This window comes from Anomaloglossus baeobatrachus, chromosome 5 (assembly GCF_048569485.1).
Source record: "Anomaloglossus baeobatrachus isolate aAnoBae1 chromosome 5, aAnoBae1.hap1, whole genome shotgun sequence".
NCBI classification, from domain to species: domain Eukaryota; kingdom Metazoa; phylum Chordata; class Amphibia; order Anura; family Aromobatidae; genus Anomaloglossus; species Anomaloglossus baeobatrachus.
In genome coordinates this window covers 140,857,404-140,877,102 of record NC_134357.1, presented here as the reverse complement: position 1 = coordinate 140,877,102, position 19,699 = coordinate 140,857,404, and the positions used below count along the sequence as shown (strand labels likewise).

The window sequence follows — 19,699 nt, the reverse complement described above, 5'->3', positions numbered from 1 at the left end:
AGCACAAAAATTTGATATTAAGATATAACATTTATTAAGCTACCCTTAAAAACTAGTTTATGACCAACTACACCAGATAGTCTTTTTCATAAAGGGACAAACACATTGAAAACACCAACTTGACAGTTCCACCCTCCCTTTGGACTATACTGGTGGACCTGTATATTTTGAACACATACTCCGGGGCAAAGTATGCAAATAAGAAAGATCTCACCCAATTCCTATGTAAGGCTTCAGGGTATTGAGTTTTTCTCCTATGGTGAAAGTTTACAACTTGGTTGAAGACCACCTCTGAGTGAGGAACCAGGGCCAGTGACCTCTCCCTCTTCCAAATCATTTCTTCTCAACAGAGGTTCATCAGGGAGTTGTAAGAGGGGAGGCCCATAATAGCTGGCTAGACATGAGTGCATCACCGCTCCTGCTGTCAAAATGGTGCCTCCTAGCAGCGTTCTGCTTTTCAGCTGTTTTTATGTTAAGTGATATACATAGTATTAAAATCTTACTTGTCAAAGAGGGTGTACTCATTTATGTGGAGCACTGTATTTATAGCAAAGTAAACCTTGCATGTTATATATGCTCACTTGTGTCCAGGTCAATGGAACTAGGTAGGTTTTGACTCCTAGATATGAATAGTGCTTATCCAGAAGATATTGCGTTCTTTTCTTTTTTTCTTTTGTATTTCTTTTAATGACTTTCTCATGATTTATGTCATGGTTTCTGTTTTGTTCCAAGTCACCTCTGCTTCTTCTCCTAAAAAGACCAAAAGTCAATTTCTGTCATAAGCAGAAAGGCACGGTTGGTTTGGTTTGTAATTTGCTTGTGTCAATCGTCATGCAGAAATCCTCACCAATAGTTTTCTCTCCTGCCTTATTGTTCATCCAAAAAGACCTAGAATATAACAAACTGCAAGAAGATATTACAATGTATTGGGAAGTGTTTCATCAGTTTAGCTACATGTGGTGCTGTTTTGCATTCTTCTGTGTCTTATTGCCAACTACTTTAAGATAAAAAAGTCTCACATATGACATTGTTTAAAAGAACAGAAGTCCTCAGTGGTTGATACCTTTTAATGGCTAACTGAAAAGATGGTAATAATTGCAAGCTTTCGAGACTACTCAAGTCTCTTCATCAGGCATGGTATAACACAAAATCTGAAGAGTCATATATAGTCACATTGTGTTATACTGAGCCTGATGAGAGACCTGAGTAGTCTCGAAAGCTTGCTATTATTACCATCTTTTCAGTTAGCCATTAAAAGATATCAACCACTGAGGACTTCAGTTCTTTTCAACAATTTTTTTATCTCTGCTGGCTAACACGGTACAAAGATATATTTTACCTGCAGTAAATAAAACAAGTTATGTGAAGCAGAACTATCACTATGGCAAAAGGACAAACTGTTATGGCCATAAATATTGCTGCAGTTCAGTGTGAAAGTTTTATTGACCTCTGATTGAGGTTTGGTCCTGGCTGTGATGCCCCCGGATGGTCTGAGGAGCACATCTCTTAATTGATGTAAAAAGACATGAATCTATGAGACACATTCATTCCTGCTCTGAATGTGTCTGTGGTGTATAAATAAGTGACTCTTCAGATTTTGTGTTTATTTTGAGCCTGAAGAAGAGACCTGAGTAGTCTCGAAAGCTTGCTATTATTACCATCTTTTCAGTGAACCATTAAAAGGTATCAACCACTGAGGACTTCAGTTCTTTTAAACAATTTTTTATCTCTACTGGCTAACACGGTACAAAGATATATTTTACCTGTATCACATATGACATAAATTCAAAAAACATCACAGAAAAATAAATGGACATTACCAACATAAAACCAGATTACTATAAAGGAGGAGGCAGCACAGATGCAAAATACAGATGAACAACCACTCACACCTACCAATTCGTGGAGGAGGTGGTTGCTAGTATTACACATGCACACAGATGAGGTTTGCATAGGACGCTAGTCACACAGGTACATGTGATGGACAGTGTCTGGCTTAGCTATTGATGACGCCCAGACTATTAGAGCAGATGGGCTGTCCAGCACTATATAAGTGCACCCTAATTCACCTAACCAATACTGAAGGGGGGACTGCATCTTGCACAAAGATAAAAAAAATTGGTATTAGTCCATATTTTGATGAAAATACGCAAGCTTATAATCCAACGTCAAGGTTCTTCATACTTACGAGTCCCTACACTAAATTAAAAAACGGCTCACATAGGACATAAATTCAAAAAACACATCACATAAAAAGAAACGGCCATTACCAACACCAGGGCAGATTTACAATGCATTACCAGGATGCAGCATATCCTCTTGATAAAGGAGGGGGCAGCACAGATGCAAAATACGGGTGAAACCACCACTCTCAACCCACCAAACCATGGAGTCGGTGGCTGCTAGTATTAGACATGCACGCAGATCAGGCTGCTGCATCCTGCTGAGCATTGGTAATCTGGTCTTGTGCTGTTAATGGCTGTGTCTTTTTCTGTGATGTTTTTTTTTACTACTTTAACAGCAGAATTAGTTCCTGGAGAAGTCTATCATATTAGCAGTGCTTTATCCATTCATAACTAAGGATTGTCACTTTTTAGAGAAGTTCGGATGTCGTAAACAGGGTCATATGCTGCTTTATTACTTTGCTAGTATTTCTACTGAATACAAATGTAGGGTTTTCTATAATTATATAAAGTACATCCATTACTTTTAAAATACCGTTTGCATAGAGAGTATATAATATATCACTTGGTAGTGACACAGCTTTTAGTCGCTGAGATTTAGACTGGGTATGAGTTCTCGCCTTGTGCCGGGGACTGAACTGCCAGCTTGACTTTGATGGATTACTATGCTTTGCGTAACACTATTAAATATTGAATTATGCATTTTACATGAATACTTTTTAAGAGTTTTCTGCTATCCTTATCTCCTGTGTCTACAGCTTCTCACATTCCTCTGCTATAAGGTCAAATACAATTGATTTTAGTGACTTTTCTAAGTAGGCTCATTCTGCTCTCATTCTGCTTTCGTATAATGTCTTTGTCTCTATAATACTAAATTACTGTTATCAAGCCCTTGAAATCTTCCCATGCCATAAACGTATGCAGGCTTCATTCAGCAGAGGGTACATGTGTTTTGAATAGTGAGAAGGTAATAAGTCTCTATCGGACATCTCTGTGTCCATTGGTGACCAAGTGATTGGTTGTTGAAATTCATCTTACTTTCTCTTACCCTTTATCATCTGTCAGAGGAAGTCAGGAGACCTCCATAATGTTAGATGATCAGATGGTGAAATGTTTGTTTAGACAAGAATAATCGAATGTGTAAGGTCAGATTTATTGTTGTGCACATACAACCATTTCTTACAGACATTAAAGGGCCTTTACATAATAAAGCACCACTTCAGCATATTTTTTTTTTCAAAAATGTTGCTTTAAATCTACGTCGCCTACCAACGTTTGTATGCTCACCCTCCAGCGGTTTTATTTTTATTCGACATTGCTCCTGTTCCATGGCGCCATATTATGCCCTTAACTTCTAACTGATTGGAAGTCATTAATTACTTCACAAGCTCTCAGTGCAACTCAATGAGAGCCAATACGAGGCTCACATAGAGTTAAATTTATTCGTGACCTCCGGTATGCTCCATGATGCACTGGAGCTGCCAGAAGGTCACAAATTGCCAGAGACTGATGGGAGCAATGCTGGAAAAAGATGAATACAGCGGCAGGTGAGTATAGGACAGATCAGGATACTTACATTTAAAGCACCACTCCAGTGGTGAAATTAAAAAATAAAATTGGAGATGTTCTTTAAAGGGCGGTTTATCAATCATATTGAGTTTGGGGGGGAGCGGCCGACAAACTGAAATGTATAGGGATGTCTGGACTGAGTGAAGAGTTGTGCAGTGGCTTACTTGACTGGTCTGGACATGCACATGTATAGGGTGGTCAGAGGATCATTTGGTTGATTGCTAACTAAAGCCACTCATATACAATAGATGCCTGTGGGCTGAACACACACGAGCGCTTCTTGGTTCCCTAAGAGAGAGCCACTGCCAGAATCCTGGCTGCCGCTTATTAACAAATGATGGGCAGTCCGAATTCAGACATAACAAATCCTTCTATCCACCGATATAATCTGCAGGTTTGGCTGACATTTGTGTAATAGGTATGGGGTCATTACAGTGTATGACCACCATAACAGGAGGTGCTCAACTACTTGGTCACCCCCTTAATTGCTGTACTTCCCTGTGTAAAATGAAAAAACCCTTATACTCCTCTCCCGCACTGGCACCGGTGCATCAAGTTCTGCACCAGTTTCCCTTCGCTCATGTGATATTTTTATGCCATGTTAGCGCTGCAGCCAATTGGTGTTTGATGACTGCTGCTTTGGTCACACTTCCCTCAGACAACCCATGATAAGTCTGACTTATGTGTGAGCAGAGCAAGTCCTTCAGCAGCTGCTGATTGGCTGCAGCGCTCACATGGCATACATATGAAAATGCTGTTGCAGGGAAGTGACTATAAGGATTTTTTTTTACAATTGGGATTATGGCATTTACAAAGGAGTTACCCAAGTAGTGAACAACCCCTTTTAGATATTGAATTTCAGAACCTCCAGTGGTAAAGTATGTACATTGAACAAATTTAATAATATGAGCTTACATGTCACCCGTTTAGTGCTTTTCTTTACAGATCTTTAATTCATATATTTGTAACTAAAGTGAGCTTCATCCCTGATTGTCATTTGTTTTTAATACTTCATGTACAGTCATACAGTCACAATTGTCTTTATGACCTGCTGCATTATATTGTCATTGCTTTTTGTATTTTAGTTTGAGCGCCAAGATCCAGTGAATGGCCGCATCACCGAGCGTCAGTTTGGCAGCATGCTGCTGGCATATAGCGGGGTGCAGTCCAAGAAACTCACTCAGATGTTAAAGCAGCTGAAAAAACGTTTCAAGGATGGAGAAGTGAGTACTAACGTGTGCAATTTGCTTATACTACTGAGAACTGATGATATATACATATATATAATCACAAAGATGTTCTGTCCACAAAATTACCTGATAAACAGATAATTCAATCTCCGCCTTTTATACATCTAATTTACATGGAGCTAGCATGTAAATAGAAAAACTGAATTCTGGGGTAAGGTATTATCTTGGTTTTGAAGAGAACAATGTATGTTAAAACTCTGCACCGCTGGATCTAAGAGATCATGTACTTACAATTAATATCCATTTCAGAATGGTTATATATTCATTTTTGAATGTTTAAACTCAATGTCTCCCTCTAGCCCACACATCCTAGCCTGATTGACTGCTCCTCAGCGTCCCTCCTCCCTGCTGAAATCTCACACTGCCAAGTACAAGCTGCTGCTGTTAGTAAGGCTGGGTGGGCAGAGACCGAATGCACTTGAACTCCTGAGCTCATTGATTTAAGCTGGACCAATAAAATGCTAATTTTAATATTTGGATTATGCTGTCATTCTGACATGGATATTCAAAGGAAGTACACAAGTGTCATTAGGTTGAAGAGATCTGTTTAATGATGTATGACATATCCACTTTAAATAAACATTAAACTGAAGTCTAGGACTTTTCTCATTGCAGCTCTATGCTCCAGGGATGCTATCGGCGCCTATATTCAACAGATCAATACACTTCACTGAACGTTTTTTGCCGAGGTTTCATTTTGCTGTATGGAGTGGTGTAGCAGACTATGCTATTCCATACAGAAGTATCCAGTAGAAAACCGTATACCATGTGATGTTTATGTTATATAAATATACATATGGGAACCCTGTATGGATGGATGATAAAGAATTTACCAATGACAGCCTTGAACTTGGCAAATGCAGTATCAATGGAAAACTTAGAGAATCTGTCAAAAGGTTCTTGCTACATCATCTGAGAGAAGCATGATGTAGGCAAAGAGCTCCTGAATCCAACGATGTATCACTTAGATTGCTGGGTACAGCCGTTCTGACACAATCAGAATTTTTAGATTTAGTCATGTAGCAGAGCTGAGAGAGCAGTCCCCGCAAACACCAGCCTCTGTATAGAAATTGTATATTGATAGTTAGGTGTCAATTGGAGGAAGAGGCATATTGGACTGCCCTAAGTGTGGCATTGTAGCCCAAGCAATGAAAAGCCGTGCTACTTAATCAAATATAGCAAATAAACAACAGATCAGAACTTGACAAGACCGGCCTTCCTGAATTCTCTTTGTTAACCCTTGCAGCATGCTGTCTTCATGCTGACAAATTCCCTTCAAAAGGCTTGTCTGGTGAAAGCAAGGAGCCATCTATCCTCAGGAAAAGTGATATCTTACTGATTGGTGGGGTCTGATTCCTCTGACGTGCAGCAATCAGCAGAATGCGGGAGTTAGCCGCAATGGGGAGCTTTTTTTTATCCCTGTTCCAAAAATGGAGCATCAGTTTGGATGCCGGACTACTGCTCCATTCATTCTCTATAACTGTTACTTATGAATATGACTTTGTATATGAACCTCTGAATTGTAAAGCGCTGCAGAATATGTAGGCGCTAATAGAAATAAGATTATTCTTATAACTACTACTATGGGGCTGATAGAAAAAGCCGAGCAAAGCACTCGGCAGCTCAATAGGAAATGAAGCCGTCAGCCCTCCATGATCAACATGTTATCAACTATCCTTTGGATACTTGACAATTTGTTTTCGCTGGATAACCCCTTTAAGAATGATCATAAGACACTACTATACTGTGCTTGGTACCAGAAAAATGACAAAATCACTGTATTCCCTATTTCATTTGAATAGGCCAAGGTCTCTCCTCTGTAACTGATCAACTGAAATATAAAAAATAAAGGTAATTCTATTTGTACAGTTCATGGTCAGGTGTATGTCGCAGCACTTAAGTCCCACTTTCTACATGCATTTCATAGTGGAGCTGACAGGTTATGGCAGAAGTGAGATTTCTCATTGATTAGATCGGAGTGAGTCCTGGATTCATGTAAATCGCTTTGTGTTTGCTCGACAGATTCTGGAGCCTGTGTCGCCCCCACACATTCCACATCACCGTGCAGAATCTCTTAGTACTATGTTAACAATTTACAAATACATGAATAGAAAAAAAAAATAAATATAATATATAAAGCTGAGTGTATGTGTGTATGTATGTGTGTATGTAGGTCCGCAAAAGGAATCCGCACCGTTGCATGTACAATCACAAAATTTTGCACAGACACCCTATGTGACTCAGGGAATGTCATAGACTATGTTTTGACAAGAAAATGTAACCCCACGCTTTACAGTTACTCTTCAAAAAACATGCCTCCAATAAAGTGAATGGAGCTGCGAGCTACAGGCTATTAATAGGAGCTATGATTGGTTGCTATAGGAACAAAGGACATTCATAGTATGAGGTAATATGATGTCGGTGGAGAGACAGACACAGATTGAGAGAGAGACAGACAGACAGAGACAGACAGACAGAGACAGACAGACAGAGACAGACAGACAGAGACAGACAGACAGAGACAGACAGGCACAGACAGAGAAAGAGGCACACAGGGAAAGAGATAGAGACAAACAGAGACACACACAGAGACAGGAAAAAAAAAAGCCAGACAAAGAAAGGCAGACTGGGAAAGAGGTAGACTGGGAAAGAGGCAGACAAAGACAGACAGGGAAAGCCGGGAAAGAGAGAGGGACAAACACAGAGAGAGAGAGACAGACAGACACAGAGACACAAAGCTAGAGAGAGACAGAGAGACTGATACAGAGACAGAGAGATAGACACAGACAGCCACACAGAGGCAGACAAGGAAAGTGACAGACAGAGAGAGAGACAGAGAGATGGTTACTATCCCAGGCAACGCCCGGGTATAATATATATATATATATATAAGTATAACATTTTTATCATAGGCTAAACATAAGACTGTTTATACCATATACTACCCAGAAAAATATGCACTGATATGGAAACAGAATAGCATGTAAAGTATTTGTTTAGGATTATTAGAGGCTCTTCATGACAAACAGACTAAAATCCTTTAAAAATTAAATATTCTACTTTATTAGCCATTATTCTAAATAAATAATAATAATTGAAGGATTGTTCCCATATTAGCGGTTTACAGCGGAGATGGAAATATCCACTTCCACGCACTGGCCCCAGGCGGTGGGTACACTAGGAACTGCAGAACGGGCAGTGCCAGCTTCTTCTGTAACTAGGGACCAGTACTTATGATGGTGTGGGATCCTTAAACTCTTTTGGATCTTTTTTGTGCTTTAATTGTTTTTAAATGTTTGGTCATGTATGAGTTTTGCAATAAATGTGATTAGTTTTGTATTGCGTAGTGCCCATATCACATGCCGGTTTTTCCTTTCTTGTTTGGTTTTGCACATTAGTTTGGTGCATTTAATATTGGCTTCTCAGCTGCTTCCACTTTTTCCTTTAAAGGGAACCTGTCATCAGGAATTTGGCTTTCAACCTAAACGTTTCCCCCTCTGCAGCTCCTGGGCTGCATTCTAGGAAGGTTTTTGTACTTTTTGTGCCCCTTTTTAAACCAAAATAAACACTTTATAAACTTGTACCTTTCTGTTTGAAAATCTTGTTAATTTTCCATGGGGGCGGGCCGTGTGGCGTCCGTTGCTGTAGCTTACGCCGTCCCCCCACGCTCCAAATCATGCCTCATAACGCCGCCCACTGCGCCGAGGTCCCGTGCACGCCGGGACACCTAGTGACGTGGTCGCATGCACGAGAGTATGGGCGGCGCTGTGATTGCATCGCAAGTGCCCGCCCATACTCTCGTGCCCGCCCTTTCCCCACTGCCTCCAGCGTTCTGCGCCGGCCCGACGTCACCTCCTTCCCATCGTACCCTGCAGCAGGAAATAGATGGGAGGAGCGGAGCACAGGAGAAGCAGAGGATCTGAGCGACGTACAGAGGGGAGAGCGCGCACACGAGAGTATGGGCGCGCACTTGCGATGCAATCACAGCGCCGCCCATACTCTCGTGCATGCGACCACGTCACTAGGTGTCCCGGCGTGCACGGGACCTCGGCGCAGTGGGCGGCGTTATGAGGCATGATTTGGAGCATGGGGGACGGCGTAAGCTACAGCAACGGACGCCACACGGCCCGCCCCCATGGAAAATTAACAAGATTTTCAAACAGAAAGGTACAAGTTTATAAAGTGTTTATTTTGGTTTAAAAAGGGGCACAAAAAGTACAAAAACCTTCCTAGAATGCAGCCCAGGAGCTGCAGAGGGGGAAACGTTTAGGTTGAAAGCCAAATTCCTGATGACAGGTTCCCTTTAAACTCTTTCATTGTGGGAGTTGTGGAAAAAGTATAACCACTGTGGCCGTCACTTGGACATTAATACTCCTTGCCATGAAGATGAGATGCTATAGCTGAAAGGTGACAATAAGTGCACCATAGGGCATCACCCGGGCAATATACGTTGTAGATATTATGGTATTTCCTCTCCCGGCCGGGTTGTGTCAGGCCCAACTCCTATGTAGGGATCAATACCAGCTGCTGCTGCTCCATATACTGTTACACAAAGAGGACAAAGAAGGAAATGGCACTTGAATAATGCAAAGAAAATAATGTTTATTAGAAAATATTATCAGAATATTTAATCTTTAGTATCAAAACAATCAAAAGGTTTGCAAGGAAAAATAATAAAATCAAGGTCAAAGAGGTGTGGATGGATACAATGATGGATACAATGGAGAACACAATTGTAATAAAACCAAGACACCACCCCTATTGACCCTGCCACATAGAAAAGGATTGTAAAAGAACCAGGTAAGTGGCTCTGTAAAAGGCTGCAGTAAAAAGAGGTACCACAAAAAGGACCGAGAGCCAAAGGATGCCCCTGTAGTCGTGTGGAGGTAACCAATAAATTAGTGAGATAGTCATGAGTCAGAGGTAAGGCTGCAGGGATTTAAAAGGTTGGAATAACCCAGGACGGAGTATTGAACAAGATGGCTACAAAATAGTCATGGGTCACGAGGGTAAGGCAAAAAATCACTACATATGCAGCCCACCAATGATGAAAAACAAACCCTGTGGTTATGGTGTGTGAAAATAGCCGTGGGTCACAGAGGTAAGGCTGCAAAGAATGAGAGATAAAAGTTACCTCGGATACAGTATGAATCAATGTGATTGGAGGCCAGTTGTAAATCACAGAGGTTTGACCAAAAATTACCTACATAAACTATGCAGCCCCCTTATATCATGACCAGACCACGTGGGGTGTATGCAAGTACATAAACACTGGAGTAATGTATATAAAAAAGGGAGGTCCAAAAGTAGGAAAAAGGGGAAGTGGGAGGGATGATGCGGTGAGCAGATGTATCAGTGCCGACCAAAGTAGCAAAAATAGTAAATTAATTATATACAGCCCAGATACATAACCCTGTATGAAACAGGGAATGCCAAAGGGTAGACAAAAAAGTAAAAGTTTTTTCCTATGGTGGACAGTGGCACACCTGCAAACTGGACCATCCAGTAAAGTGAAGGAAAGTAAGGAGCAGGAAAAAGTAAAGGAGTATAGAAAAGAAGGTAGATGAACGCGTAGATGAATATAACTGCTCTTTTCTTCAACTCCATCATCTCCATTGGATATCTTCTTGACCAGCAGCGCAGCAGATTTATCCGTATACCCCTCTCCATAATTGCCTGAAGATGAGATGGGAATAAGCCACTTATAGGGAACCTGTCACATAAAAAAACTCTATTAACCTGCAGATATGAAGTTAATCTGCAGGTTAATAGCATTTAGCAGGTGCCTGTAAATCGAACCCGGCTATCAGGAGAAAATTAATTTTAATTCTCCTGGCAGCGTTTGGGTTTCAGTGACGGGGACGTTGCCTGCACGGGTCCAGTCACCACTCTGTGTATGGAGAGCAGAGGCTGTAACTGCACCCCCCAATCCGCCCCACAACTGACTGACAGCTTAACCCTTACATCTGCAGGTTAATAGCGTTTTAATCATGTGTCCGGTTCCTGTTAATACAGGATTAGGCAATAAATGAAGAGTACTAAGGCCTCACTCGCACTTGCGTTTAACACGGATGGGTGCAATCCAATAAAACATCAGATTGTCCTCGCACCAGTGCTAAACTACAAGGCAGTGTCCATCTACGATTTGTTTCTCATGTTGAACCAGCATGAGAATTAAACACAGCATGCTGCGTTTGGCAGTGAGTCTCGAATCACATGCACATATACATGACTATGGTGCGTGCGAAACTTCGCACTGCACTCTGATGTCATCCGTGTGGAGTGTTATATGCACAGACAGGCAGAGAAGGAGATGGAGAGATCATTCTCTCCCTTTTCTTCGCACCTGTTATCCTATAGATCGGATCACAGTGAATGACTCTTGGATCAGACTCGCAGCAGAGCCTGAGCCGAGGGTCATTAGCATATCGCATCCAATTCTTTCCCATCTGATGCCATAATCAAGGGTGAGCTAGGCCTAACACAACGGATATTCTCTTGATCTGCTTTAAAGAGAATCTGTCACCATGTTTTTACTTCTCCATATTGGCATGATGTAGGGGCAGAGACCCTGATTCCAGCAATGTACCACTTACTAGGCTGCATGCTGTAGCTTTGATTAAATCACTGATTTTTCTGCTGCGGATTTACAAGTTTTTTGAATATTAAGCTCTGTATAAGCCATCCACACCGATTAGCAACTTTGTGTACACTGTGCATAGGCAGAAAGCTGCCCATCAGTGGTGGAGTTACACAGCTCATGAATATGAATAACTATATATGACAACAGGTTTACTAGACCTGTAGTGATAATTCCCTGCTGATAAAACAGTGATTTTATCAAAATAGCATCAAACAGCCCAGTGATCAACACATCACAGAAATCCGGGTCTATTATGCTGCTCTCCGTTTAGGTGGTAAAAATGTGATGACAGATTGGCTTTAACAGTATTCGTAGCCATTCAGTCTGCCATCTTGCCTAATAGAGAGAAATATCCTGCAGCCTGGGGTCAGACATGCCGGTGTCCTGTGCCATTTATGAGCAGCAGTTGTAGCTGTCGTGTACGATGGCTGCGTCTCCTTTAGGCTTGGTGTTATAACACTGATAGACTCCCACAATCCCATTATCTCGGCTCTATAACTCTCTCAGGTAGTTCATTCGGAGTCAGTTTGCTGAACCAGACCTTTCTTCTCTCCTACTATAGCCGGGCTCTCCGGAAATCGCATCTGCAAACATAATGAGCTCCATGTTCAGAGGAAATGTTTTTTCTTCTTCCTTTAATGATCTGAAGCTCTGCAGTAACATGATGTAGTTGTCTGCCCGGAGCAGCGTGACTCCGCTTCTCCAAGATCTCATTCATCAAGGGAGTGGACATGGGGGACGATCCGCACTATTAACTACCGAATACTGAAGGGTATCTGCCAATTAACTAATACTAATTTCCCCCTAGCCGCAGGGCACGATATTGGAAATGTAACATTTCCTACTTTCCGAATTACACTCTTTTTTGTTGATAGCCATTTACTAAAATGTTATTAAATTGAAATCGTTTTGACATTGTGAGATGATAATGTAAATCAAAAAAACTCCTCCAGCGATTGGCTCTCCATAATAAAAAGATCACTTTATTGAAAAATATTAAAAGCAGAAATTGCCATTCAATTTACACGGTTTAAATAGTGATTTTTATTTATTTTATACTTTTAAAACTCCAATCCAGAAGGTGAACATTACCTTTCAGGAGCTTATGGATCCTTACATGACTACGTAGACACAAGAAGACAACTCCCATTGCTCAGTGTGCCTGCGATTGTTCTAAAACATTAACTGGAACAAACCAACAGGATTTCCATATATAAAGTAAAGTCAGTGCTATACTGGTGCCAGGATGCTGAGTGTAAGGCTACTTTCACACATCAGGTTTTTGCCATCAGGTACAATCCCGAAAAAAATGGGTAAATCGGATCCGGTACCGCATCCGGTTTATCCCCATAGACTTGCATTGTAACCGGATTGTACCTGATGGCTTTGCGTTGCATCCGTTTTTTTCCGTATGCAGCAAAATTTATCAAAGCGGCGGCCGGAGGCAACGTATCTTGCAACGTTTTTTTGTCCGGCAAAAAAACCGCATCGCGCCGGATCCGGCGCGATACGGCGTGCTTTACAATAAAAGCCTATGGACGCCGGATCCGGCGCAATGCGGTAAAAAATGGATGCGGCTACCGGATCCGTTTTTGTAAACTGCGCATGCACCAAATTAATTAAAAAAGCTGATCCTTCAAAAAAAAGGACAAACCGGATGCAAAAACGGATGCAAACCGTATCCACCGGACCCGGTTTTGTACGCATCCGGCATAACGGATCCGTTAAAAACCGGATCCGGTGGATACGGTTTGCATCCGTTTTTGCCGGATCATTTGCATCAGGAAAAAAAAGGATTGTGCCTGAATGCAGAAAACTGATGTGTGAAAGTAGCCTTAGCATACCTTTTGTTCTGACATTGAATGTTTTATTTCAGAAATACGTGCAAGTAAAGTTCCAGCAATGCACTGCTATTTGACTGACAGCTGCAACAGGAAGGGAATATGTAAGTGGGGTCTTGCTATCTATTCCCGCCCCTGTCCGTCTACCTGTGCAGGAATTAAAATCTATGTTGGCGACAGGGGGAGGAAGGCCAGACAGGGGCGGGAATAGATAACAAGACCCGACCCACATATTCCCTTCCTGTTGCACCTGTGAATCAAAGAGCAGTGCATTGCTGGAACTTTACTTGCACATATTTCTGAAATAAAACCTCCAATCTCAGAACAAAATGTATGCTTACATTCAGCATCCTAGCACCAGTATAGCACTGGCTTTACTTTATATATGAAAATCCTGCTGGTTGGTTCCCTTTATTATCCTGAAAGATAATAAACACCTTCTGGATTTGAGTTTCTGGTCTAGTTGACATTCTAATTGTATGAAAGGGAATCTGTCAAGTGAAAAATGACCTATTATAAAAATGTATCAATGTCAAGTGTGTTAAAATATTTCATTACATTAAACAAGAAAAAAAATAGTAAGAAAAGCATAAAGTCTGCAATTGCAAAATAATAAGTGTGGTAAAGTGATTATATTGTGTCTGAAGGTTTTTTTGAGTATTTTTTATATATTTTGGCTGTTTTTCCTGTAAAAATCTAGATGAAGTAAAGCTGTAGGTTGTGTTTTGATAAATAACTGTGTTGCAAAAAAACATAGTTTTAAAGTATAAAAGAAATGAAAATCACTATTTTAAACCATCTTCTAAAAGAGTTGAAGGATTTTTCTGATTTCGTGTATATTAGGCTTAATCACTGTATAAACAAAAACGTCTACAACTTCTAATATATGAAGACCACAAACCTGGTCACATGTAGTCTAAGGCTACGCTCACACAGGGTTTTTTTCTGCATTTTTGGTGCACATTTTTTGTAATAAAGAAGCTGCGTTTTTTGCTTCATTTTTCTCATGCTTATCACTTTAAATGGTGAAAAAAGCAGCAAAAACTGTGGCATTGACACGCTGCTTCTTTAAAAAAAAATGCAGCAAAAGCTAGCATTTTACCATTTCAGTCAGGAAAAAAAAGCAGGTGTGTGTATGAGATTTCTGAAATCTCAGGTTTTGCTGGTAATGTAAAAAGCAGCTTTTTATTACCATGTATTTACATAAAACCAATGAAAAAAATGCACAAAAACGCATAAAAAAATCATCCTGTGTGAACATAGCCTTACTCACAACTGAGTAGTGGTTACAATTGTATCCAGTTTGCAGTGTTCTGTAGGGAGGTAAAATGAATAATATTTATTGTGAAAAAAATAATTAAAAAATGGGGTGTAATAACAGAAAAGTGCACAAGATGGCGTACCAGAGCAGCAAGGAGGGGAAGTGCTGGTTAGAATCAACAAATATAATGCCAATAATGATAAAGACTTAATTACAAGTCACAGTGTCCAAGTCATCTCATTGGCAAGTGCATGACAGCCCCTGTTATAGATGGAAACAAATATATTGACATACAGTAAAGAGCGTCAGACTAAACTTGAAGCACAAGCTCACCGCTGGAGCGGCGCCAGGTCCCAACCAACGCACGTTTCGGCAATAGCCTTAGTCAGTCTTTCCTTTATTTGGGAAATATATATAAATGTGTGTGTGTGTGTATGGCTCTCTACTCGGGACATTGGCTTAAATTTGGTATATGTAATGTTCTGTAGGGGTGCGTGCCCACGATCAGTTTTTCCAGCGTTTAGGATGCAGCATATTTTCGCTGCTTCCAAAACGCTGCGCTGTACAGTTCCAGCACAGTGGATGGAATTTATAGAAATCTCATGCCCACTGTGCGTGTACTGCTCACTGCAGAAACTGACCTGCAGTGTGGCTTTCCGTGTCTCAAGCATGTCATTTCCTTTCTGCGGATTCACAAACATTCTCCGTAGAGAGAACACAGCGAGATACCGCAACTGTCCAAACCCCGATCGTGGCCATGAGCAGCTACAGTCTCCTGTGGATCAGAATGGTGGCCCTGCAGGTCAGGACCCGCAACGTCCAGGACACAGCGGATCCTAATTATGGGGATATACCCTAAATTAAATAGATTATCAGCAGCTGCACTAATGTATCTGCTAATTTGCTACAATGTATCATCTTCAGCTCACAGATCATTGTCTGAAACAAATGCAATTGTTCTCCACTTGCAGACTGTGCACTCAAGTATTTGTTGGGTTTTTTACCTGAGTATTTGTAGCCAAAACCAGGACTGGAACAATCTAAGGAAACATATAATAGAAACACGGGCACCACTTCTGTATTTATCACCCACTCCTGGTTTTGGCTACAAACACTGAGGTAAAATTCTCACCAAATACTCAACATGTACACAAAGTAAATAACTTGGCAACATACCGTACTAATATCTTGAAAATGGTGAGTCGTTGAAACAGAAAGTATATTAGAAAACTGTAGTAGTTTTAATATACATTTTGGTTAAGCATTATTGGGATAATTCTTGAAAACCTTTTTTAAGGCATATGCCTTGAAAAGGTTAGAGGGGATCTGTCACCAGATTTTTTGTTACCTCCTCTGAGAACAGCAGAATGTGGCAAAAGGGATCCTGATTCCAGCAATGTCAGTTTCTGGGTGCAGCAGTTGGACACAATCCTAGTTTTTAGATTTAGCTTATAGTCTCAGGAGATTAACCCCACCCACACCACAGCTCTCTGCATCCATTGTCTATTGATAGTGAGCTGGTTATTAGAGGAGGGCTCACATGACATTTAGGCCAGTCAGCGATAATTTCCTGATGATGAAACTTTCATTGTTTTGAAACGGCACACAGTCTGTTAAGTGACACATCCCTGAAAACTGAGTCTGAGCCCCAACCTCATGTTGTCTTTAGATTACATAGCATAAACCTGATGACAGATCCCTTTAACGTAATTTCCTTTATTTCTGTATAGTTTGAATAACATGATTTTGGCCTCAATTCATCTAATAATTTCTCTAGAATTCAGGTGTAAATTGTTTTGAAGTAGCAAAGGTTTTGCATAACTTGGAATTTAATTTTTTTTTGCAAAGTTTGACGGTTTCTCCAGAATGGGAGGAACTGGGCAAGGGACAAGGGAGCAACGCCACGGGTTATCTAATTCACCAGTGTCTGACAGGAGTAAAGACCACGTCTCACTAAGCGACATCACTAGCGACATCGTTGCTGAGTCACGTTTTTTGTGACGCAACAGCGATGTTGCTAGCGATGTTGCTGTGTGTGACATCCAGCAACAATCTGGCCCCTGCTGTGAGGTCGTTGATTGTTTCTGAATGTCCTGGACCATTTTTTTGGTAGTTGCTCTCCCGCTGTGAAGCACAGATCGCTGTGTGTGACAGCGAGAGAGCAACGATCTGAATGTGCAGGGAGCCAGCTTCTGCGGACGCTGGTAACCAAGGTACACATTGGGTAACCAAGCAAAGCGCTTTGCTTGGTTACCCGATATTTACCTTGGTTACCAGCGTCCGCAGCTTCTAGAAGCCGGCTCCCTGCTCCCTGCACACGTAGCCAAGGTACACATTGGGTAACTATAAGCAAAGCGCTTTGCTTAGTAACCCGATGTATACTATGGTTACCAAGCACAGTGTCGTTACACGGGTCGCTGGTGGCTGATCTCTGATCGCTGTGGAGATCTGCCTGTTTGACAGCTCACCAGCGACCATGTAGTGACGCTCCAGTGATCCCTGCCAGGTCAGATCGCTGGAGCGTCTCTAAGTGTGACGGTACTTTAAGATTTGTGGCAAGGTGCACGCCATTTGTCAGACCCTCCTGACTCTTTGAGGTGTGTAGCTCTTAATGAATCAGGAATGTCTGACTCCAACATGCCCGTCAGCAAGATTGTCAAGAAACTCACCGGGTCTTTGTCTTTAATGGTCATTGGCATAAGTGTTAAAGAAAGATAACCATTTACGGTAAGTTACATAGGGTAACAGATGTAACCTAAACGATGTATTTGTTTTCTAGGGCCTGGCATTTGAGGAAGTGGAAAACTTCTTTACCTTCCTGAAGAACATTAATGATGTGGACACAGCCCTGAGCTTTTACCACATGGCAGGAGCGTCTCTGGATAAAGGTATGTGAATTAGTAGCTGATGCTGGGTATACTGAGTGAATATCCGTTCATCCATCTTAGAGAGGTCCATTGCTTGTTTCTAAACAACAAGACTTTGAATCTGGACTAGACGCCACCAGAACCTAATACTTGTTGGCAAAGTCATAAAAACCCATCAGCCCTTTTCAATTTTCACTATTTATCATGTTGAGAAAATCTTTAAGAACCATTCTTGATTAAAACAATGACCTCGCCCAAACAAATCAGGTCACAGTTATTTTCTAGTGCTTGATGAAAATTTAAAAACATTAAAATATTGAAAAAATTGCCATCTATACGAGTTCCATTTTTGGGCGATCTAGGTACTCGTTTGGTAAATAACTCAAAGCGGATGGCTATAAAAACTGTAATTAAATTCTTCCTAGGATGATGGTCGACTTTCCTGATTGCTATACAATTTGTATGTCCCAATCTAAAGCCATGGGCACTCTGAAACCGTGCGGCTCTCGCTTTTCCTGCTTCCTAGCCCTACTAAGGCTCTGTGCGCAAATTTCTGCAGCAAAAAGGAGCAGCATGTCACTTCTTTTCCGCAGTTTTCATTGATCATGGTTGAAAACCGCAGGGACAAAACTGCGGAAAATCCACACCAAAATCGCAACAAACCGCTGTAAAACCGCATGCGGATTTTGGGTGCTTTTTTTGCCGCAGGTGCGGAATTCTGCCAGAGGGTGCGTATTTTGCTTAAGAAACATCTACTCAGTGCGCACAGACCCTAATGGTTTTGATGTTCGTGGTTCTGAAGCCCGCTATCTTTTCAGTTGGTGTAACAACTTGTGTTCTCCAGGCAGTCTAATTTACTTCTGACTAACTCACCCCGGTGCTAAACTGTGACTTGACTGTATGGAATATCTTGGTTGGTCTTTATTGAAGCCTCTGCTTTTAAATACTTTTTAAAGGAAATCTGTCAGCAAGTTTTTGCTATTAATGCAGTGACACAGACCCTTATTCAAGAAATGTGTCACTTATTAGGCTGTGTGCTGCAGTTTCAATACGGTCAGTGTTTAATCAGCAGATTATCACTTCAGCACTTTCAATGTAATCTCACACTCACCACTGATTGGCAGTTGGCTCACAATGTGCAGTATACATATGAAGCTGCCGATCAGTGGTGGCGGTGGGGTTATACATATCTTCGCATTCTGTCCACTGTAACATCTAGAGCCGAGAAAGCAGAGATTTTATCAAAACTGAACCAAGCAGTCCAGTAAGTGATACATCACTGTAATTGGGCTATCTGTCTCTAACTCATGCTGCTCTCAGATTCTATAGCAAAAACCTGCTGACAGATTCCCTTTAAGAATAGATTGTTTATGCTCCTTGAGCATATTCACTGAGTTACACAAAATAAGGTCTGATGCAGGATTATTAGCAAATGCAGCACATTTAGCATTACTTTTATTGTTAAACAAGCTGCTTTTTCTCTAAAAGTTTTTACATTTTAGAAAATTCCTAATCTTTTGCCATCTCTTCTGACAGCAGCATAAAGTAGGGAAAGGGACACTGAATCCAATGATGTATCACTTGGTTTACTGGGTGCAGAAAAGGTGACATCGTGTTCTTAGATGTAACTTGTAGCAGAGCACAGAAAGCTAACAGCACTCACTCCACAGCTCTCGGTGTACATTGTCTATTGATGGTAATATGCTAGTCAGCGTTGGAGACATGGTTGGTCCAGGCTTCATGTGGAGATCTAGTTCCCACAGTGTTAAGCTCCTGCTGATAAAACACTCATTGTCTTGAAACCACAGCACAGGCCTAATAATGACACATCCCTGAAATCAATGACTAAGGTTCTAACTTGTGCTGATCTCAGATTACATAGTAAAAGCCTGCTAGCATATTGCATTTAGGCATTGCGTAAACTTAAAGAAGTGCATGTAACAAAAACAATTCATTTACGTGTAAAGATCAATTAGAAAAGTAGAGACAATTATTTCTACGACATATTTATATTAGGGCATAGCTATTTCATATAATATACTTTTATAGAAAATAGAAATTATATGTGATTACTTTTTTGCAAAC

The 19,699-nt window shown here is 41.0% G+C and overlaps 1 protein-coding gene across 1 annotated transcript in view; it reads left to right on the top strand.

Moving 5' to 3' along the window:
- MICU1 (mitochondrial calcium uptake 1) overlaps positions 1-19,699 on the top strand; it is a 399,405-nt gene that overhangs the window by 291,640 nt on the left and 88,066 nt on the right. Inside the window, exons 9-10 of the mRNA XM_075348939.1 lie at positions 4,838-4,975; positions 17,527-17,635. Coding sequence (XP_075205054.1) covers positions 4,838-4,975; positions 17,527-17,635 — 247 coding nt within the window. The remainder of the gene's footprint in view (positions 1-4,837; positions 4,976-17,526; positions 17,636-19,699) is intronic.